The sequence below is a fragment of the Uloborus diversus genome, chromosome 3 (genome assembly GCF_026930045.1).
Source record: "Uloborus diversus isolate 005 chromosome 3, Udiv.v.3.1, whole genome shotgun sequence".
In the NCBI taxonomy this organism is placed as follows: domain Eukaryota; kingdom Metazoa; phylum Arthropoda; class Arachnida; order Araneae; family Uloboridae; genus Uloborus; species Uloborus diversus.
In genome coordinates this window covers 189,398,856-189,423,180 of record NC_072733.1, presented here as the reverse complement: position 1 = coordinate 189,423,180, position 24,325 = coordinate 189,398,856, and the positions used below count along the sequence as shown (strand labels likewise).

Below are 24,325 nucleotides of genomic sequence, written 5' to 3'. Positions count from 1 at the left end.
TTCCCATTTTATTTCAGCATAAATGCAGTGCTGACTTATTCCATTGAACTTCTCCGACCGCCGAAATGCAGAGCCGGGAACACCTTTACAAACAGTAAATAGAGAATTTAGTCTCACTTTTTTAAAAAGATGCCTAGAAAAACAAAAATGAAGAATAACAAACCCCAAATCAATAACAAAAACTAATATTAAATTAAAAATTAAAAAAACAAAACATGTCTCAGAGAGCCGACCTCATATTAAGATGAATTTCGCGGGTCAAACACACATTTGTTAACAAATATGAACTGGCAGCAGGTAAAAATTTTAAATTATTGAATTTTTTCTCCTTATCTTCCGACTATGAAATCGCTACTAATTAATGCGTATAAAGGCTTAGAACTGCATTTAAAATTTACTTAACAAGATTATAGCTCCTTCTGTATATAAGTTAGAAGTTTCAAATAAATATTAAACGCAGAAAACTTCGTTCTTTCAATTAGGGTCACATTTTTAACGTAAGGATAAATTTTTTCTACCATAATTATGAAAAACGTTAATTCGGTTTTTAATTAATGTCCCCGGTAATTAAAGTTCTACAAAAACGAGGCCAAGCTAAGAACACTTTCGATCAAGTCACCTTTTGAACGAAAAATGAACTATCAAAATCGGTTCATCTGTTTAGGAGCTACGGTGCCACAAAACGACACACTGATACACATTTTTAAAACTTATCTCCCCTTCGTTTTTGCAACGGGGGGGGGGGGGGGGTACAAATTGCCTTCTGAAATATTACCTTATAATTTAAATAGGTAATAAAACCTAATTTAAACGGAATTTAAGAATCTTTTATTCAAATATTAAAAAAAAAAAATTTAGAATAGAAATGATCCGTTTAAGATCCGTCAAAAAAGTAAAGGATACGGATAGAGATCTTTATTTTCTCTCGGATATCCGCGGATACGGATATCCGGAACATCACTTATGTGAGTATATATAAAAGTGAGCATAAACAATTTTTTACTTCCTTTTTTAAAAAGTTGAGGAATGGTGGCCTTGCGAAAAGTGTGCCAAAAAGACTTAAAATGCTCATCAGGGAATGCATACTAAATATTAGGTAATTATTTTCACTGTTTGTTAATGTGTCTATAGTTATGTAATCAATAAAGAATTCGCTTTTAAAACAGTCTTAGTCTAATAATTTGGCCAACACTGTAGTTAAGGCATGGCTACCTGTAATCGACAGGCAAGGCTAATTGCAGGTAGCCATGGGTAAGGCAGTGACTGCTTGCAGGGGTGGACTGGCCTGTCCTGCAGGCCGATGCGCCCTCGAACGTTCTCTATGTGCCTTTGTTTTTTTTTTACCTTTTTTTATTGGTACCCCTCGAACGTGTGCGTTTTTGTTTACTTTATTTATTTTTGGCGTCCTTGAACCTGTGCGCCTTTGTTTTTCACGCCCTCAAACCTATGCGCTTTAGTTCCTTTTTGCACCTTTAAAACCTTTGCACCCTTGAACCTCAATTCTTTCGTGCCCTTTGGTAGTTAATGTTGGCGTCCTCTTGGGGTACCCAGTCTGCCCCTGCCTGCTTGTCGAACTTTGATTTATAATCCTCTCCAACGAGATTGTCCTCTCTCTCTTCTGGTCTTTCTATGTCAGCGCCAGTGATAATGGTCCGCATGCATGTCAGTATCCAATATTTCGTGCTCGTGCCTCAAAGAGAAAAATTTCCTGAGACAAGTTAGAACTGAAGGGTAAAAAAAAAAAACATTTTGATGTTGATTTAGTGATACATCCCTAGTAATGCGCCGTCTTAAAAAAAATAATAATAATAAAGCGCCTTTTTCGATGTTAATGTTTGTGTTACAGTATTTGCAACAACATTTGCAACCTAACAAAGTGCCACCTGGGGTGAGTGCCCCCTTTGCCCCCCCCCCCACGTACGCTACGCCACTGAGCGGCTGCCGACTGTACGGATTAAGCAACCGTCTAAAAAATGTAGAACGTGACTATGAAATTGGTACGGATGACTGCCATAGACTCCCTGACTGTAATCAAAAGTTTCATTCTTTTGAAATGATTTCTATTTTTATGAAAAAATAACCCCATTCATTTGGAATTTATGATTACATTTTTCTTGAAATAAATCAACATGTATAAATCATTCTTCAATCGATTAGAAATTTTTTACTCTGAAAAGTGAGGGGGGGGGAGACCCCTCTCCTTTTGCAAGTGAGGGGACAGTTGCCCTCTTGCTTCCCGTACGAGCCGCCCATGCATGCAGAAATGCATAATTAGATTATGTTTTAGAGTCTTCATTTTAGGGCCCAAATAACGGGCCTGTTATGAATAAATTATTGATAATAAACTTTGACGTGCTTCTGTAACTTTGCATGCAGTTTTCAGATTTGTAATCCGAATCTGGAAACGACATGCACAATATATCTGAAAAATGTTTTTTTTTAGTCATAATTGTTTCGCTGAGTATGCTTAGTTTTAGTTTTTCGTCACTAGATGGCGGGACAAATCTGCGTCCTTTTAGATCATTTGATGTATTTTGGTTGAAAATGTGCAATTATTTTTAACGATATATATTATTCTTTCTTTCTGAAGTAATTTTAAAAAATGATGCTTAGCCAATGCAAAAAAAAAAGCTGATTTTTGTAGCTCGATCTCATAGATAGCAACACAGAAATTTTAAAAGCTGATGGCTATAGCTATATTTACGTAACAGGATGTTGATGTAAGGAAAGAGAGCAGCCAATCATATGACTCAGCGGAGGAATACATTATCAGTGCGTTTTCTTCCCTGACTGTGAAAATGTTTTGTGGTCAATGTTGATAATGAGGGGTGGAGGTATTTAGGATAGAAAATAAGAGTTATTTGTCAAAAAATGGCTGAAGGTTCCTCCGTATTAAATCAAGATGATGTGGTATGTCGATTTTTTCTTTATTCGTCCTGTAAAGAGGGTGATAGATGTCCATTTTCTCACGACACTTCTCGTCGCACACCCGATTCTGTATGCCGTTACTACCTGCAGGGAAAATGTCAATTTGGTGACCATTGCAGATTCGATCACATACCAATGAAGGATGGAGAAAATTTTAAGCAACGTTATCGCAGTGACAGACATTCTGCTGGATCTTCTCGTCAACAGTTCGAATGTCGCAACTCGCATGCAGCCAGGCCTGATTCAAACAAGAAAGATGCTTACCAACCAAGGTATAGTTTTCTTCACCGCAATGCATTTAAAAATGATGTTTCAAATTCGGGAATGAGTGGCCCTCACTCATCTAATTGGGTAAATGCTCCCGAATTCGTTCCGAAAACTGTTAGATCATATGCAGACACAGTAAAATCCACAATATTTACAAATCCTGAGCCCGACAAAATGCATTCGGAAGAATTATGTGCTGCTTTTATGGAAGATGCATGCCCATTTAACGACCAGTGCCCCTTTGTTCATGGAAATGTTTGTGAACTGTGTAGTAAGGCGTGCCTTCATCCTTACGACGAGAAACAGCGCAAAGAACACACCGAGCAATGTGAAAAAGAGCTTGAACAAGACATGGAATTAGCCTTTGCTGTGCAGCGTAGCATCGACAAGACCTGTGGCATCTGTATGGATGTCATCATGGAAAAGGATCCGATCAGCGAACGCCGATTCGGGATATTGGAAAAGTGCAATCATGTATTTTGTCTGAGCTGTATCAGGAAATGGCGGCGCTCGAAAGAATTCGGAAGCAACCAGCACATCGACAGCGTGTTGGATCCGGTTGTCACCCGCGCCTGTCCCGAATGCAGGGTTGCATCTGATTTTATCACACCGAGCTTGTACTGGGTGGACACAGAAGAAGAAAAGAAAAAACTGATCACTGAATATAAAGGTGCATTAAGTAAAAAGCCTTGCAAGTACTTCAAACAAGGGGAAGGAACATGTCCATTCGGCGGGGCTTGTTTTTATCTTCATGCAAAGCCCGACGGCACTAAAGTCGAATTACCACCTCCGACACGAAGGCGGCGACAAAATCAAGATGGAGAACTAGATTATATGGGAAGAATATTCTTGTGGGATTACTTGGAGTTTAGAGAAGAAAACATTTTGTTGCATTTAGATATTGATGATCATCTTGTATACACTTGGTCTGAATCAGATGATGATGCTTCCGATGTTAGCGATAACTTTTTTTTGAGTGAATCCTTCTGAAGAAGAAGATAAGTTTGTAGAATCTTTCTACAGTTAGCAAAATCTTAAGTTGTATTCCAGTTTTTTCCTACCATGTCCATTTTCGTGTGTGAATAAACACAGGAATCATAAATAATGTTACTTTTAGACTACAAATCATTAGGATTTGATGCTTTTCGATGCTGCACGTATACAATACTCCCCATTTACTGTTTAATGAATTTCAGATGAAAATATACAGGGTGCACATAGGTAAATTGTGTTATGTTTCCTGTTGCCACCATTGGAGGATGTCATTTTATCAATGTTCCAAATGTATCTATTTACTACAAATGAGTCCTAGAGAAAAAATTAATATTGCTCGAGCGTAATTTTCAAATATGAATGACAAGAAATGAAGTTATTACATGTTGTAATGCTGTAAATCTGTGCTTGCAACTAGGATGTGAATAACAAGACGCTTTATTATGAAGAAAAGTCTATTGGTGTTGTATATGCCTTAGAATAACTTTGCAAAAGCCGAGAGAAAAAGTTGATGAACATGTGATTATATATCACCTTTATTCAGAGCCATTTTGCCATCCATATCCAAAATGTCCAATTCTACATAAACATTTTTAACAATAACTCTTTTATGCTCTCTTCATGTCTTTTGTTTATGAATTGGCATTTTAGTTTTATACATATTGGAGATGTTTTTCCCGGTATTATGTTTAGGGATTTATAATGTTTGTTCTTGAGTAACTGAATAACATTCTAGGTGACTTAAAGTTTACCTTGAAGTAGATTAATTTTGCAATGCAAAATTTTTCAACATTACATCAAACATTGACTTCACTGAAACTTTGAAATGTTAGTACTCAAAATCCTTTCTCGGTGAAACTTAACAAAAAAAAACTTTGGTATGTATATTATTCGGTGACGTAAGCTTTAAAATATCTAACCCTTGTTAGAATATGTTTTGTGATACACATTTCGATCTTTCAATGAATTTATTAAGCGTTGGTTCATGTTTTGCTTGTAATCATAAAATGTATTAACTTCAAAAAAGCAAAGAAAAGGAAATTATCTTTTTATTCAGCTGCCAAAATTAAATACTCTTTTACTTATGTTGAATCATATATATATAAGGGAATGAAAACGTGATATCTACTTTACACGTTGTGTTCGTAAGTTGCTTGAAGTAACTCTTGATTTTTCTGAATAAAGATGCATATACCAGTTTATGTATCTCCTTTTTAATGTTGCAAGTTTTCTACAGAGCATTTTAAAGTTATTTATTATCCTGGTAGCAAAAATAGTGTGCTGCGATGTGAGTCGCAGTTTCTCGAGAAAATCTGCGGACTATTCTTTAGTTGAACAAGAAAATCTGCTGACTATTCCTTAGTTGAACAAGAAAATCTGCTGACTATTCCTTAGTTGAACGAGGAAAAAAAAATTTTTTTAATCAGCTGATGAAGATTTGCATTTTATTTTCTGGGAAATAATCCCACAGGTAGCATTAGCATGTCACTTAATTTATAGCTTAAAAGCTTTTCTCGGTGTGAATTAGATTTTACGATCAATTTAGTGCAAGTTCTTTTGAAGACTATTTATTAATATTTTTAAACTTACATTGCAAATTGCTGAAAAAAAATTATTGATTAGAAAGTTTCGGTTTCAAAAAAGTATTTTAGTTTATCAATGCACCTCTTTAGGTAGTCTTAATGAGATGCGTTTCATGCTTTTTTAATCGCAAAATGTTTAAAAGTTGGGAAAAAAGTGGTATTATTTAACTGCATGGTACATATTTTAGTAATCAATTTTGTTTCAAGTTATTCAAACCTTTAAGTATATGTGTTTTTTTTTTTTAATTATTATTATGTTTGGGAATTTAGAAGTTAGGGTAATATTAGTAACATGTTGAAGGCATGAGCTTATCAATATATTTTTTATGGTTTGGAAAATCTTTGTGGTCACTAGAAAATTCATAATCTATTTGATTTGAAGTGAATAAGACACATAATATAGAATTAAAATAGCAATTGATTTTCATAAAGCTTTTGGCTGTGTGCAATTGAAAAGGAGCAATTTTGTATAAGCAAACAGTTATTCAACATTTTATTAGTTTATTTGTGCAAGCACGAATGCATTAGTCATGTTCACTTGCAGTATTGAAATTATACCTTCTAAGTATAAAACATTGAATAATATGTAATGTGCTACATATTCTTTGTTTTTCAAAAGCTAGTAAGATCCAAGAATCATAGATGTTCTTCAAAACATAAGATAATTTATTTAAAAGAGAATAACTGCTTTTATGAAATTTTTCTCACCTTACTCAATCTAAGAGTGTGGGATTATAGCTCCATAATTATAAGCTTATAATAGTCATATGGTCTGCAAAAACTTTTTTTGGAATGCATGAGTTGCCTACAGAAATAATTTCATGTTGTCGCTATTTGGTTAGATTTTTTCTGAAATTTTCTAACTTTGATAAGAAATCTTAAAATATAGTTTCAACAGAGCACTTCTTACTTTTTGTTTCATAAATAAAACTTTTGACAAATAGAGACGTTGCAGTAGGCCATAATAAGTAAATTTTTGATTATTTGTTAACAGTTCTGTAATAAGTCATAATTTTCGACTTCTTTTGAAACTAGTTAGCTAGAAGTAATGAATTTATCCTTTTTCTGCCATCGATTAAGGTTGGTTTTTTTATAAACTTGGTTTATGGAACTTGAAGCCACACACACACAGCAAATTAAATGTCATTTTAATGACTTTCTTAAATATATCTTTTGTGCATTTTCAAGGGCATTGTTAGATCAATAGTGTAATTTAAAACAATTCTCTTAGCTCCTTCAATGTCATAAAATTTATGATAATCTGAAGTAAATTACACTTTTTCTACAACTAAGGCACTTTAATGTTCATCAATGCTTATTAAAATTATTTTCGTACTGTTCATGAGCTTTTATTCTGTTGCTTTTTGATTAAATAGTTCTAATGTCAAGAATTAATATTGAAGCCTTCTGTATAACAGAATTAAATACTTAATTGCTAACTAATGGATTTAATAACACAGAGAGCCTTTCATAATCTTCTAATTATGGATTTGTGATGAAGTCATGAGAATAACAATTATTGCTCAAAAGGAAAAAGCAATTTTTTCTTTCATTTAAACTCTTATTTGCAATAATAATCATGGGTGCTACTTTTCACTACTGAGGGAAAAATTTAATTGTCGAAAAATATCAGGATTTTCGTCCTTTAACTACAAGTTTATTTTCTTTGAATTAAACTCTAATAACGGAAGCTAGCTGTATCTATCTGTAAAATAACTATTTTTTTGATGCATTTTAATTAATTTTGCTCACAATCCCTAATTTAGTACGGGATTCCCTATTCACCAAATTAGAGACCTGTAGTATATTCTCAACTATTGGAGTTTGCCGATTTCTGGATTGTTACCGCACTTAATGTAGCAGATGCAAAAATGTATCAAACGATCGCCCTAACAGGTGTTTTAGAAAGTTTATAAACTTTCCTGAGCATAAAAATTGTATATTTTCCTAGAACAAGGTGAGCAGTTGAGTACAAAAAGCTAGGCTCAAAAGTCAAAATTGAAGGATTAACTTATTCACATGCAGCAAAGTATTCAATCGGGAGATTTTTCCCGATTTTACTTCGATTCTTCAAACCTAAACAATGAAGATTTCAAGAGATACATAATTTTACAGTGTCTTACTGTTTATGAAAAACTTTATCCTACTTAAATCCAGACTACAAGGATATAGCTAGAGATGATATAAATGGCATGCTATGCACACATTTGGGCAGATACATTAGCTGCAGTTATGTGTATCGTTAAATAACATCAATATCAAACGTAAGTTATCTTCAAACTTTGGAGATAAATTAAGAAAAAAATTTACCTCTTACTTTTATGGATACATGCTTGAAACTGAAGACAGTATGTTTTTAAAAATGAATGTAGTTGGTTTCCAGTCATTTTTCAAACATGTTTATTTTTATTACACTTCATTTTTAAAACATATCTTTCCACCAACAGTGGTAAAACCTTTTTGGTGTATTTTTCTTTTTTTATTATATGTTTAATTACTTAAAAACAAAAGGTATTCTTACTTGGTTATTATTTCTAAATGCTTTTCCTGATAGATGTAAACAACGCTATAGATTGTGTTACATGTTATTGCTTTTTTTTTTAGTTCCAATTTTTGGCACCCATGATAATCATGAACAGTGATGTATTCAGCAAGTGAACTTGAAATATAAATTGAATAACTGTCTGAAGGTCTTCTTGAGTTGTACATGGAAAATATAAGATATTATTCCCCATGAAATTTAACTTCATTTAGGGAAACCTTTTTTGTAACCATTTGTTATTCAAATTTGGCTTTAAAAAATGCTCTATGGATTCTGCTTTATGTGATAAAACTAATATTAAATTATTTTAATTAAATCTTCTTATGGATTTTATTTTTTCATTTTTAATATTATTATTCTTTGTTTTTCATTCTGTTCTTGTAAAAGGTGCTCATATTACAGAATAAGGAATTGCATTTTGTCACTCCTTGACAAGCCCCAGTTTGTCGTATGTTAAAAAGTATATAATATGTCTGCAAGTTTTGAATTGTAAAAATTCATTCTTGCTATTTGAATGCAAATATTTCAATGTTGATCATTTAATTGAATATATGACTTGCAATAGGAAGTACACGAATCAAATTCTAGTAACTATGCCCTAAATTAAATTATGTCACAAAAATTCAGAAATGCATTTTCATCATTGTTACACTTAGTCGAACTTAGTCATTTTACTTATTTCTCTAATTCTTTCTTGATTGATATACTTTTTTTTTTTTTTTTTGCTGTTTCTTTTCATAATTTTGCATCTACTTTATTTATAATATTTCTAAAAACATCTTTGTATCTCAAGTAGTAATTCTCTTTGCTATTGCTTCAAATAATGAATCTTCTGGAATGTTCCTATTTATCAGATTTAGTCAGAAAACATGAACAGGTGTGGATTACATTCTCCACCCCCATATATTGTATTTTATTCCATTTCTACGCTGCTTTTTTGGCATTTTTTTTTTTTTTTCTTTTTGCAGTATAGATGGTATTCGCAGGTATGGCAGTATATATGGTATTTCATTGTTGCTCATTTAATAGAATATAAGCTTGCTTTAGGAAGTAAACAGATCAAACTAGTAACTGTTCAATCTGGACTTCATGACTGATGTCATAAAAATTCAAATGCATTTTCATCATTTTAACATTTTTGTCAAACTTGATCTTGTTATCCTTTCTCAAGTACTTTCTTTGTGTTGACTTTTTTTAAACCTGTTATTCATCATAATTTTGCCTACTACATAATTTGGAATATTTCTGAAAACATCTCTAGATCTCATATGATTAATAATTTCAAAACATCTTTGCAGTTCCTTGAAATAATGAATCTCCTGGACAGAAAAAAAGTGTTCCCAATCGTCATATTTGGTCAGAAAGTATGAACAGGTTTGAGTAAAATTTTTTCCCCTCATCCTATTTTATTCCATTTTTACACTGCTATTTTGGTGATTTTTTTTTCTTCAGAATATGGCTTCTAACTCTAGAATAGCTTCACTAGAATTTATTTCTTTGTTCATTTAAAAATGTTTTGTCACACTTTGACAAACCTAGTTTAGGGTTGTCTTGCATTTAAAAGTGCAATATGTGTGTAAGGTTTAATTAGGCTTGAATTATAAAAAGTCATTCTTACTGTTTGAATGCAAAAAGTGTAATGTTACTCACACATATTTATTTGAGTATATAGCTTCCACCAGGAAGTATTCAAATCAAACCAGTAGCAGTTCACTCTGGAGTTAAATTATGTGATAAAAATTATTGAATGCATTTTCATCATTTTAACATTTATGTCTTACTTGATCATTTTACTCATTTCTCAAGTACTTTCTTCATTGAAGTTTTTGTTTTATTCATCATAATTTTGTCTCTTACATGATTTGGAATAGTTCCAAAAACATCTTGATTTTACATGAGTAGTAATTCCGAAACATCTATGCAGTTGCTTTAAATATTACATCTCCTGGACAGAAAAAAAAAGTTCCCAATCACCATATTTGGTTGGAAAGCATGAACAGGTTTGCATTATGTTTTTTCCACCATACTGCATTTTATTCCATTTTCGCACTTATTTTCTTTTTATTTTATTTTTTTTCCAGTTCTAGAACAACTTCACTATAATTTGTTTCTTCGTGCATTTCTGTAAGAAGTCTATCCTCAATCTTTATTTTTTTTAGCAAATGTAAGCAAAATTATGCAACAGTTAGAAACAGTTGATATGGTACAGTTGAATATTATTTCTTAGTGCAATAAATTTATGTTGCTTTACATTTACAAACTAACAAATGATAAAATTGACATTTTTGAAGCAGGTGAATCAAATATACTATTAAAATACAAACTTACTGTAATTTTGCAACTTTAATGTTTCAATAATGTTGATTTTATCATTTATTTCCAATAACAATTCTTATTTTAAAATTAAATTCATAAATACCTGTATGCAATGACTCTCAATGATCAATATTGATTGAAGCATTTTAATAATACAGTCGATTGATTCTCAATAACTCAAAGTCCATTGTGTCCAGCTTAAAACCTTCAAGTAATCGGTAGTTTGATTTATAGGAAGTTTCTTTACTAGCCTTTTGAAGAAGTAACTTCTATTTTCTTTTTAAGGAATACTGCATAATGAATAGACTGTAACACTTTATAGTTTGCAGGGGCTGCACTAAGGATTTTGAATTGTTAGCCAGTAAATTAGCCAAATTTTAAAAGTACAGTCAAACCTTGATATCTCGAACCTCCTTATCTCGAAACCTTTGATGTCTCGAAACAAAAATTTTCCCCAGCATTTTCCATAAAAACCCCTATGTATTTTCCATAGTTATCTCAAAGTTTATTTTTCGAAACCCTTGATATGTAGAAATTTTTGCACAGACGCAAGTTTCAATTGTCGTTTTGCTTTGGCAATTTTTGTAGTAAAACCAGTTCAGAGACAATTGCTTAACGTTTTTCATCCCTTTTCTTGGAAATTTTGTGAATAGGGGATTGGGACAAGATAATAGGGGAGTGTTTGTATGAAGGGGATGCTGTGTTTTCCTAGAGTTTAGAGTCTTTGTGCATTTCTCTCAAACTTGTTGTCCACTTTGAGGAAAGGGGTTCGATTTTTCGTCCGTCAGTTTTCAAGCGAAAATGGAAAATGCGTTCCTCATTTTCATCATTCAGTTTTTTTAACACCTACAAAATGGCTGCTGAGAACTTTTTGAATGTGAGGTTACTGGTTAAAGATAAAATTAGAATTTTTAAATTTTTAGGTGAAAAAACAAAGTTGAAATTGTTGCTCATTTCAAAATCTCATCCTGCGCACTTTCGACAATTAGAAATTTCAAATCTAGTAAATATTGAAGACTACTTTATTGATCGTAATTCGAAGTGGTCCCATAGTACATATATAAATGCATATAGCGTACGTGTGTGTAAATGTGAGAGTTACTAGTGTATTTTTTTAAAAACCTTGATAACTCAAAAACTCGATATCTCGAAAAAATTTCCCGTCCCGAGAGATTTGAGATATCAAGGTTGTACTGTAGTAGCCAAATTTCAAAAGTCTTAGCCAAAGATTAACTTTAGCTGATTTTAATGTATTTATTTCCTGTAGAAATATTTAATCAGAGAACAAGGTATAATTTTATTGAATATTAAATGCTAGCACTTACTTATACTTTAAAAATATACAATACACTTAACTGGGGTGGCCACCCCTTCTAAGATCAAGGGTGCACCCCCTAAATATCACCACTTACTTATACCTTAACAGGGGTGTCCACCCCCTCTAAGATCAAGGGTGCCCCCCTAAATATTTCGAAGCCTCCCTACCAAAAGTAAGAGCCCCCCCCTCTTAAAAATGAGAAAAATACCCCCTCTAAAAATTTCAATGTCGCAGTCTGCGCCCATGACCCCCCCCCCCCCCCAGGTGGGCACCCCTGCACTTAAGATTAATTAGACACTTATTTACCGGTATGTTTATTGCCCTTTGGAACTTTCGAGGATCAGGGAGGTATTTTTTTCTGTGGAAATTTCAGTGAGTGTTGTTCACCAATAAACTCTCTACATCAAAATTTTGTTCGCCAAATTTACGGTTTTATCCCATTTGGTGTAGAGGCGAATGATTAGCGTGGTCCCTGGTTTGGATAAAATTAATTACTAGTATTACCTAAAAATGTCTTTAGGGAATAAATTTTACTAAGATACTTCGAAAAAGGAAGTTATTTTTCACTGTTTACATTTTTTATCACATCTTAAAATGTCATCAAATTTGTATGTCGTAGGCTTAATTTAATTTCTCTCGATGACATTTTGTCGTAATGGCAGATTATTTGAGTCATCCAAAAACTAAAGGCTGCTGTTTTCAATTTTTGCTAAAATTTTAGGTATCTCAAAGATTAGCCAGCAATAAAACTTTAAGTATTTAACCACAGCAAAATGACCACACACAATGGGCTACTTCTCGCATAATCTTGCAACACTGTGGCATTAGGTAGCAATACTGAAAATAAATTATCCCCCTCACACAAGCTGATAAACAAAGCAATGTGTTAAAAGGAAGGAAAAAGAACATTTTTTGGCTGCATTTTTATGCATTCAATGAAAATGAAACTTTCGCAAAAACTTCAATTTAGAAGAAGTACATTTGAGATATAGAAACAAAACTTTGTATTGAAAACACTAAATTATTTTGGGACCATATGAAAACTTCAAGATAAAATAATATTTGAGTTATCAAGAATCGACTGTATTTGTATTAACTATCTAATCTCCCTAGATATTATTTTTAAAAAAGTAAGTATTTAACTAATAGTAACTAACTATACATTACATCACTTTTGAAAATATCAATAAAGAAATGAAGAATTTGTCAGAGCTTTCTCGGAGATTGAAAAGAATCGGCAGGGTGCTACTGCACGCAAAAGGTATTTTTTCAACTATAGGATATTTTTCTCAAGTGAAGGGCACATATAAGTTAAAGGGTACATATGTCTCTAGCTAATAAATATTCCTCATATTTTGGCAAAAAATATTTCTTTTATAGTATTTTCCCTTGATCCGAAAAGGGGCAAAGTGCTTCCAGACAAATTGGGCATTTTTTGATAGAATTTCTGCAATAAAAAAGGTCCTTTTTAAACTTTTTTGTGCACTATATACAAAGGAAACCCTAGTATTTTTTATAGTAATTATTTTTAAATAATAAAAGCCTTTTAATAAGTACTTTTAAAAAAAATATGCTGAAAACAATTTAAAAAAATAATTCATGCTTTTATCAAATTTTAGTCGACAAAGGAAAAAACAATGGAGTTATGTTTTAAGGCCAGGCATGCATAAACTGTACTTTTTTAAAAGTTTGCTTTTTTGATGAAGGTTTGTGAAACTTCAAAGGCAAAGATGGCGCATTAAGAGATGCTGAAAAGAGGAAAGGGGGCATCTTCCCTAAAAGTCTTATAATAACTCTCATAGAAAAACTATGAGAAATATTTTAAGAAAAAAAAATTATTTGGATCAACGCTTACCAGAAAATCTCATTACAATAACTGATTCAATCATCTCAAGAAGGAAAACCCAAATCTTCAAAAACTCATTACACATTCTTTCCATTATAAGATATGGGTTTTACAGATAAAATTGCTATCAAATTTTTCATGAATAGTTTGGCCAAGAAATTAAAATATTATAGCAGTAGTTTTTTATTTCCAATACAGCAGACTCATACACAACAGTCCTTGGCCAATATCACACAATATGAGACTCAAAATTAAAAGTAACATAAGTTCTCTAGTTTCCCAATAGCAGGAAAAAACAGATTAACCACAAAGTCCAGGACTCTTGGAAAATGTTCAGCTACCATAGTTCCAGTCAAATGTTCAGCAGCGTTACTGCACAGGGGCACAAAGAACTACTCAGGATGTTGATTTGATGGAGATGAGCGGCAACGCAATTGTACCCCATTGCTAATCTAAATGCTGCAACAGCCAATCTCTTGGGCCTTAGGGTAACTGTATAATAGGAAGATGGTCTTGGCTTGATTGTGTCAGAGGCAAGTCTATCGTTTTCCCTTTTTAGCAGAAATAATGTAAAACATCTACAGACAATGTGTTAACATTCCTGGTTTTTTTTTTCTTTGACCTTGAAACTTAACTCTGCTGTAAGAATGTCATGTGATGTTTTAATAGAAAGCTCTGCTCCCTAGCTTTACAATGAGTTTTGGATTTTCATTCTACTGTAATTAGGAAAGAAGTTAGTCATTTGTAAGAGCACTCTTTTGACCTTTTTTTTAACATATTTCCAAGTTTTCTTTACTGCCTTCTATTTTGAACAATTTTCAACAGAGAAATTTAAAAATTGGCAGAATTACTTATCTTGTAATATGTGTCCTCAGTATCAGAATTTTTGAAATCAGAAATGAAGAGGTCAAGATTGATCTGAAATAGAATTGCTCTTTTAATTTGGGATTGAAAATTTCAATTAAAAAATTTTAAAGCTTATGATTTTCTTCCCTGGACCTTGATGAAAGTTTTTCCAAAGTTCCGGACGCCACTGAAAATTACTTGCCGACCCCTGCTATATGCACTGTTTGTTGATTTTAAATGACTGTCATTCCATTCTGGAACTGATATATCTATCACATCTAGTAACTGATGGAAAAGATTCTGTTGTGAATTCTACTGCTCTTTCAGCAAAGAAAGTTTGCTTCCCAATGCTGATTTTCAAGTTTCATCAGACCATCTAACATCTTGTCTTTGTTCTGTCAAAGACTAGTGATCAGAAGTTTATTAGAAATGAATGAGGTTAATGTAAAATTTTGCTTCAAGGTTAAGCTTAGGAAAGTAGAACATACAAACTGTTGGTCCTGTTTGTTTTCTTTTCAAAATTCTATGTATCCGTAGTTCTCATCCATTTTGGACAGGATCAAGCATTCTGAGAATTATTTCCAGATAATTGAAGTAGCCTTTTTTGCATAGTGGAACCCACATTCACAACTTAGTTTTCATCTGATTTACAACTTGATCTTAAGATCATGTGATAATTGGAAGTTTGAATTGCTTTCCAAAGGTTTTGTGGTTGATCTGTGCAGTCTGGATGCTATTTGATCCTAAACCTCATAGGTGCATGAACCTTCATGATTCAGTCAGCTTGATCTTGTGGTTGGAAGCTTACTCTGTACCAGTAAAAACACAAAAGATTTGATTAGCTGTTGTCAATTTGTAAGCATGGGAGTTTCTACAGAAGTTTTGTAGAACAGATTCTTAGGATATACATCATTTATTTTGTCTGTGCTTGGATTTCTTTTTAATCAAAAGAATTTCAATCTAAATTTTTCTCCTAACATTTCATTATTTTTCAGCTCTTTTCCAATTTAGTATGCTTTAGTACCAATTGTCAAAGTGGTGCATTAAATGCTTGAGGTGTAAGTAGCTCATTATAATGAAGCTGGTTAATAAACCAATGTAAGGTTATTTTTATAAAATAGTTATCTTCATTGAGAAACACCATCCTTATCAAACATGAGAATGTGAGTTAACCTCTTCTCAATGTTAAAAGTGCAATCATATCGATGTCACATTCTTCCCTAAATATTGTTATACTAGCGGTACCTACACAACTTTGCCCACAGTAGAAAATTAAAAGGTCATTTCTTTCGCCTGTACAAATAATAGATGATGAATTTCTTGCCAATTTGCTATGTTCATTTGCTTGCCCGTGTTACGGTTTCAGGTTATGACAATTTGGTAATATACTCGTCCATGTTATGGTAATTTGCTTGTAGAATGTTCTTAAAATTGGAATAGAAAAAGAACAAAATCGAATTTTCGCAAAATCGCTTTGAAGTGCACGCCCTCATGCTACAAACTAATTTTGCACCAAATTTCATGAAAATCAGTCGCACAGTTTAGGTGCTATGTGCGTCACAGAGAGATATCCCGACAGAGATCCAGATATCCAGACTAACTTTGAGCTTTATTATTAGTAAAGATTTTCAGCAATTGTTTTGGCAGAATAGTTTACTGATAACACCATATTTTTCACACTACGTCAAAGAAAAAATTAATGAATTGTAAGATATTTAAAATTTTATGCTAAATCCCTTCATTTTGAATTCAGAGTAGTAGAACCAGATGATTATTGATTAATTTTGTCTTTTTTTTTACAAATGTTTCACCTTTGTTCTTACAACTTTTCAGTGTTAACTGAAAGAGAGTCTGAATTAAAAAAAAAATATTAAATTTACTTATTTGTACAAGTTGTGACTGTTTTTGCATTTTTGGACCCAAATAGAAACTTAAAAGATATATATGTATCAGTTTTAAACTTTGTATGCAGGTTTCTCTGCAATTCCATTATTTCCTGACTGGAAAATGCTCAAAAATTATGCATTAAGTTATTCATGTCGTAAAAATGTTTTCATGCATAGGTGTTGTAGGTATTGGTAGTGAAAATTTGTTTTAATTTCTTTGATATGAAATAATGTATTTTTATGAAAAGAGAATCTCGTCTCGAACATTTTCCTTTATGGAATCCGTGATTTACGTCTCTGATACAGTATGGGACCCCAATAATCTGGAAACCCTTAAGACCCGAAGCGCAAAGCCTTTTTGTTTAACAAATGAAAAATCTTGCTAGTTTTTTTTTTTTTTTTTTTTTTTTTTTTTAATGTTCAAAACTGTTGACATTTGTCCATTACTTGTTGAAAACAGTAATTTTAGTTTATTTTTATGTTTCTGCAATGCTACATGTCATATTAAATTAGCCTTTTGCTGTAATTGTGCAGCTCATCTGTTTTTGATTTACAATATATGTATTTTTATTTCCTTACAATACAAAGTATTTTTGCCAAAAATTCAAAGTTATTTTTTATATTAATATGATTTATTGTATCAATCTGCATATCGTATATAGCAAGTCCCCAAACCTATGCCTGCAGGCAACACAGCGCCCGCCAATCGTTTTTACATGTGCCGGCTGCTGTGCGCTCACTGTAAATAGTTCACTTTTCAGTAAAATAGTTTTCTCATTTTAAATTATTAGTCACAAAAAATAGGAATGGCATACCACACATATGAAAGGACTAAGCAAAATGCAACAAATTTATTTTACCTGTCCAGCAAAATCTTTCCCCAGCCTAGTTTCTTTTACCTAAATTAAAAAACCATCTTTAGTTATGGTAGGAGGAGGAGTCTGGAGGCCTTCTCCAAGGCATTTTGCAGAATTTAAGTCTTGAAGACGTGATTTTAGGTATCTCAGGTAGTGTAAGGATAAATAATAGGTTCAGTGACTTCCTCCCCGTAATTGTTCAAAGCTGAAGTTCTGAAAAGCACAACTTTTTTCCCCTCGAATCTTCATCCTCCGCAATATCTGCCAAAAATGTATGTTTTGGAATTATGCCAACGATGTCAAACACGTGCTGCGCCGGAAGTTGCATACCTCGTTTGAGATTTCAATCTTTTTGCATTCTGTAAGTATTTCAATTATTTTTTATGTTGGGTGGTTTTTTACTATATGCTACCTTATATCTGTTTTTTAATCCTTCATCATTTCAATACCATAAAATGGGGGAACATTGCTCCTGTAGGGATAACATTGCTCCTAAGTTTTTTTACTGATTTTCGAGGACTTCAGTGACAAAGTGGTTGAAAATGTGGAATTTCTTTCAACTAGGTAGAAGATAACAGTAAACAGGTGGACAAGTTGCCAATTCGAGACCAAAAATCAGTAAAAAAAACTTATACACTTTTTGGAACAATGTTATCTCTACAGGAGCAATGTTCCCCCATTTTACGGTAATATTTTTATTTAATTTATTTTAGAAAAACTGCAAAAGTCGATCAAAAAACATAACTTAGCACCCACAGTCTCGAATTTGTTGAAACTTGGCATGGTTACTTTTTTTGTGCATTTATGAAAGTGTAAAAAGTATTTATGGTTATTCTCAAGTGGTTTAGGCTTTACAGTCTATTAAAAGTTTTGAGATTTCACAATTAAATGAGGCAGCCGCAAGTTGTTCTTTTGATTCCAAAATCGTATTAGAAAGTTTTTAAAAACAAATTTTTAGTTCGAATGCAAGGAAAAAGATAACCAATCTTTTATATACAAATATTTTTATTTATTTTCAATTCTTACTATGAAAAGTATGTTCTACCACGTAAAGAAATTTCAGATTTTTCTTTCTGTTGTAAATTTTTACTTTACAAACAGACCTAATTTTAAAATTTATGTTCTTACTCTTTTAATACTATAAACGCAAATGTTTTTAATGAAAAAATGTATTTTTCTCTAAAAAATATAAAATGTTGACACTATTGTTTGATGCAGCCAAGATTGACCTCTGGCTCCCCCAACCCTTCGTTCAAGGACTCAGGGGTTAGAAATTGTTGCCCCTTTTTCAAAATGTAGATTTATTTAGGAATAAACACTCTGGCAAGAAATGGTACAATGCAGCAAATTGTACAAAATTATTACTCATACTTAATTATATACATATTACCTTAAAAACTGGTAATTAGCCTTTTTTTTGTTGAATTTTTGAATATCATGGCTTCCAAGTTCTATTTTGATGTGATTTTGGATATCATCAGTTTCACAAAATTTTTTTGGATATCATCCCTTTTATGAAATGTTTTTGGATTTCCTCCTTTTTGCTCTTTAACCACTCTCGTCCCTGATTAATACTTTTAAAAATATAATGGAAGACTATTTTAGATACTATTTTCCTTGTTTAGCGACTGTTTTACAGACTTTGACATTTAAGAGACTATTAAAACGACTATTTTTAGGACCATAACTTAGTGGCAGCCCTGTTTGTACAAAGATTGAAAATGTTGAAACTATGACTAAAATTTTTCTTACTCTAAACATTTAAAGCATGCATGCACACAGTAAAATTTCTACTTCCAAGAAATACAGTACTAGCACTTAAGATGTATAAAATACATACTAAACAAGACTATTTAAATGTATAATTACAATTAGGAAATATAATGCATTGACAAAATATTGCCCCATTACTGTGTATATTGACAACTAGAGTTCACAGAGCTTTTCTCAAAACGTCCAAATTAATTAGTGAAAAATAATTTTTGTAAGACATAATTTTCATTAGCAGTTCTTAAACTTATGCAATAGAATGTTTTTGGCTATGTTAATACATTAACATTAGTATATTCTGCCATGTGCAGATAAACGGAAGTAACTGCAAATTTTACATTTTAAATTTTTTTGCATTTTTGTCATCTATTGTACGTTCGCTTTAAGTACAAACTAGCTTATTTGGTTTCCGATGAAAAAAAGGTGCGAAAAAAAGTCTTAATTTCTAGATTTCCCTATGAATAATGTTGAAACCAACGCTCGTTTTTTTTAAATATCTTGAAAACTTATCTCTGCAGATACTGCCGTTTACCTGCACATGGCAGCATTGTCTATGTATTTAACCAGCTCTTATTAGTGTCTAAAAGCGTACGAAAAAAATTTCAGGTCTCTTTCTAATATGCAGTTTTTAGTAATCAAATAGTAAGATTTAATGCAAGAAATATACTAAGCTTAACCATGAATGAAAACTGGTCTCTGAAATATTTCGAAAATTACAAATAACTCTTGCTTAAACACATTAAAACAGCACTATATAGAAAGTTAATAAATATGTTCATGGAAACAAAATTAGGAATGAAAAATTCACAAAATTCAGTACTTACCTGACAGTTTTTAAGTCAATTTTCCTTTCTTGTGATGTGTTTTCTCTTTATTAAAACTCTAGATTGTTGAGAAGCAGAAAGTACTTACTTTTGGCCCACCATATCTTCCTCTACAAGCTACAACAAAACACTTACGACATTCAGGCTGCCCCTGTTTTTGTGTTGATACAATAATGATTTCAATTTAGAAGCAAGCATAACTTTTGCTCTAGTACCTTTTCCATAAAGGAAACTTTTAATTTTCACGTTTTGAAGTAATGTAGATTGATGATGAGTTCCAAATGATTAACTTTTGTGATCCAATATATTGTTTTTGTTTATTAACTTTATTCAATTTAGTTTAAAATAAGTAACAAAGTAAGTAACAAAGTAACAAAGACATTAGTTACTGAAAATAAATTGTTAAAGTACTTAAAAACTGTTTAAGTTCATCACTGGGTAAACTCTTGTGCCATTATTTACTGATGATAGCACAAAAGATCTTTTTCTGAACAAATAAAACTAATTTTTAAAGGAAATATTTTTGTTAAAGTGGGGTACACATAATATGGGAACTGTAAGTAAATATATTTTTAAATAGCAATATTCGGCATCTTTAATGTGAAAAACAAAGATATTTTATTATTAAAAAACAATTAGTATCAGGTTACAGTATTTAAAATAGTAAATAGTATCAGGTTACGATATTTAAAATTGTAAATTTGATTAACAAAACAATTGTTAAGCCAGTTGTCGTTTCAACAATTTTTAACTGATTTCACTATAAAACTTAGTGATGAACTGCTAAATTTTACTCTTTTAATATTGAACATGTTTATTTTAAATGAAACAAAATTTTTAGAATGCAAAACAGGTTTAAATTTATTACATTGAATTGATATTGCATAACATTTTAGTCTTTATGAAAGGTTTAAAGTAATTGTTGAAATTAGTGCCGTATTCCATGCTTTAAAGTGACAACACAGCAAGGAACCATTCTGACAAGCTTTCACCAATGTCTGCGTTGTTGCAACGCATGGGGCATTAGAGCTACAGGCTGCAATCTTAAAGAGCTGCTTTAAACCTTTTTTAACAACTGAAATGTAGAGCAATATATTTGACCTGTTATGCATCTGTCACTTTCTGTACAACATCCACTTAGCAAAAATTTTTGCTCCTTAGTTCAGCTAACTGACCCCAGTATTTACTGGTTTGTAGCTGAGATAAAAATTAGACTTCAACTTACCCCAAGAGCTTTCCCAGAGTGGTCCAAGTATGACTGTCTAAACAAACATCCACATCAACACCTGTTGGCCAGTAGCGTAACAAGGGGTTGGCAGGAGTGCTCTCACCAGGGCACAGCAGCAAGGGAGAAGGCGGCATTTCGACTGATTTAAAAAATAAATAACTTTTTTTAAGAAATTGATCATATGATTAAAAAATGCTTTTAAAATAAAAATATATATATGCTCCCAAGAAAAAGAACTAGAGGGGAAAATAAAACAATCCTTAATTCTCAAAAAAAGGGCAGTTTTACCCGTGGTGTGAAATTCTATTCCGATTCATTGAGTTAGCTTAAGACTTTTCACACAATTTGCACACCAGGGAGCAGTGTTGGAGAGCGTTGTATGCTGGATGATTCCATTTTTTTCGGGAAGGGAGCAACATTTTGCCGGGAATAGTTTGAAGTGTACAGTTTTTCTTAGGCTAAGTATTTATTCTCATTGTAATAAATAATAAAAAGTCTTACTTGAACCAAATATTGGGAGGCCTTAATTAGGGAATATATAGTACTTTTATTTTGGCTGTTAACAGTCGTGTTTTTTCAGATTAAAAATGTTTTTTGTATTTTCTTTGCTTCCCTAATTATATTTTTTAAATGCTTTGATTTTTATTTTTAAAAACTCAAGGTTTCTTTCTTTCTTTTAATAAGTGTAAATTATGTTTATTTTACATTTTCCTAATGGTTTGAAAATTCTATTGACAGTTAAAGCTGTTTAAAAAATAATAATAAATACATTGCTATAAACGAAAGTGAAAAATGTTTATTCTCATTTCATTCAAGAATGTACATTATTTATATTTATTAATGAATTGCAAATATTATTGGTTTATTGAATTTATGTGAAATGGTGGGAGGAGAACTAACATTTTTAGGAAGGGGAGAATTCTGAATTTGCCGAATGAAATCCAGTGGCGGATCCACAGGGGGGCGATTGGGGCGATCGCCCCCCCCCCCCCCCCAACAGACTTCGTGGGTTTTTTTTTTTTTTTTTACTATTAGGTTGCATACCAAAATAAATCGTTTTTGTTTGAACACTTTCTGAAGAATAATCTAATTTTTTTCAAATTCAAAATTTATACATTAAATTTTTTTCATTTATGCTCAAAATTTAAATGATAAATGTTAAAAATTGAAAGCGTATTTCCTTCTCAGCGTTTGTTTTATATCGTTCGAAGGTGTAATCATTCCTGCATATTTATAACTGGTGCCATACATACGTTTTATTTTTGCTCCAGGGGGGAAGGGGTATTACATATTCCCTTAATTAGCAGTTTTTAGTTGATTGATATGAAAATACGGGTTTTTTTTCTTCTTTATCTATTTGATAAATTTAATTATTTTATATATAAATGTGAGTTGATGAAGTCAGTAGCATTGCTACGGTGGCGCGGATGGGTTTGCCCCAGGTGGCACCTGAAATCGATCTTCAACTTTTTTTGAAAAATTTAAATGCTTCAATTCTAAAAAAAATTCCCCAACATTTCAATTTATATTAAAAATTATTTTGCAGGGCGGGGCTAAGCCGGGTGACACCCCCTAGAGTGTGACACTAAAATGAATATGAGAAATTTCGATGTTTCAATTCTGAATTTTATTTCCAACATGAAAAAAAAATATTTTTTTTCTATCAAACATATTGGTCTCACTAGAAGGGCATTTGAGGCGGCTGGTACTTATATGGAGTGGGGCGGGGGGGGGGGGCGGAGACACCCAAAACGCATGTAAGAGTTCCGGAAAAATGTAAATACCAACAGAAATTCGCATATGTTTTATAATCTCTCAAATGCATTGGTATCAATACGAGGGAAACGTTTATTTCGGATGATATCCCTCCCGGGGGGGGGGACACAATTTCGTTTTGTTTATGAATATTGTATGAACTTCGTTTCTTTCATCGAACATTGAATAAGGTTTTTTTTTCGCCTTCGGTTGATGGTGAGGGGTGATAGCCCAGATTACCACCCCGGTTGACATCCAAGTTTGCTACGCCACTGATTAAGTGTAATTTAACAATGCTGTAACAGAATATGGTTTTTTAACAGATCAATTTTTTTTTTAATTGTTAAAAGATCTTTTCTGTCTCTTGTATTTCGCATTTCCTAGTAAAATCTTATTCAAACAAAAGTAAACTACACTTAAAACGTTTTATTTTGATCCTAAATTTATTTTAATACTGGTTAAATAGTGGAAAATTATGTTTTGTATAACGAAAATTAACCGCTTTATTTGCTTCTGGTTCTATCATAAAAGCAATTTTTGTTACAAGATTTATTTCGATATATCTTTATTTAAACTTTTGTTTCGCGTTTTTTACTGCCGCTATTTGTAGTTATAGTGAACTTTGGTAGTTGCTTGTTTTCATTTTTTCTGCAATCATTAGACATTATTTTTATTCAAAAATGTATTACCGAGGAGATTCATAGAAATGCCTCATAAATCCATGTCATATCGTTCTCTGAAAATCCCACGTTACATTAGAATGGTATTTTTTTTCATTCCATAATAGGATGAGAGAAAATATATAAAAAATGGCGATATAAGGGAATGTATTTCCTTTATTTGTAAGACTCAATTTAAAAGCTCATGAATGATCTTCGCAACGAAATAACTTTTGTGCGTCCGATACTTTTGAGCGCATGTGAGAACGGATGGGATGGAATCATAGGCGGCTCGTGGGGGCAACTGCCCCTCCTTTTCAAAAACAAAGGGGCACTGCCCCTCCGTTTTTCTAACTTCAAAGTTATAGATCGACTGGAAAATGCTGGTGCTGATCGATTCACGTGTTTAAAGAAAGAAGAATTGACTTAATAAGGGTACTTTAAATGTTTGTCACGTTTTTTGATGAAGATTAAATTGGAGCTTTGAATCGAAAGAAGGAAGTCTACTGTTAATATTTGTCTCGAGATTTCAGGTCGTGTCCCTAGGTTTTTTTTTTTTTTTTTGAGACGATCATTTAACCAACAACAAAAATACCATAGCCCAATTTTATAAAATTTAAAATAAAATAATAAATAAATAAATAAGGGCGCTGCCCACATCCCCCCTCCCGTGACTTCTCTGACCCCCCCCCCCAAATTTTTTATGG

The 24,325-nt window shown here is 32.2% G+C and overlaps 2 protein-coding genes across 2 annotated transcripts in view; both read left to right on the top strand.

Annotated features, from left to right (window-relative positions):
- The window catches only part of LOC129219343 (delta(3,5)-Delta(2,4)-dienoyl-CoA isomerase, mitochondrial-like), a 142,593-nt gene that overhangs the window by 79,032 nt on the left and 39,236 nt on the right, over nt 1-24,325 (top strand). The window lies entirely within an intron of this gene.
- On the top strand, nt 2,795-5,388 carry LOC129219342 (probable E3 ubiquitin-protein ligase makorin-1). The gene has a single exon (XM_054853705.1). The coding sequence runs from the start codon at nt 2,872-2,874 to the stop codon at nt 4,183-4,185; it is 1,314 nt and encodes a 437-aa protein (XP_054709680.1). The 5' UTR covers nt 2,795-2,871; the 3' UTR covers nt 4,186-5,388.

Excerpts from the sequence above, each read along its gene's own strand:
- LOC129219342 (XM_054853705.1), top strand. The coding sequence starts at position 2,872 with ATGGCTGAAGGTTCCTCCGTATTAAATCAAGATGATGTGGTATGTCGA.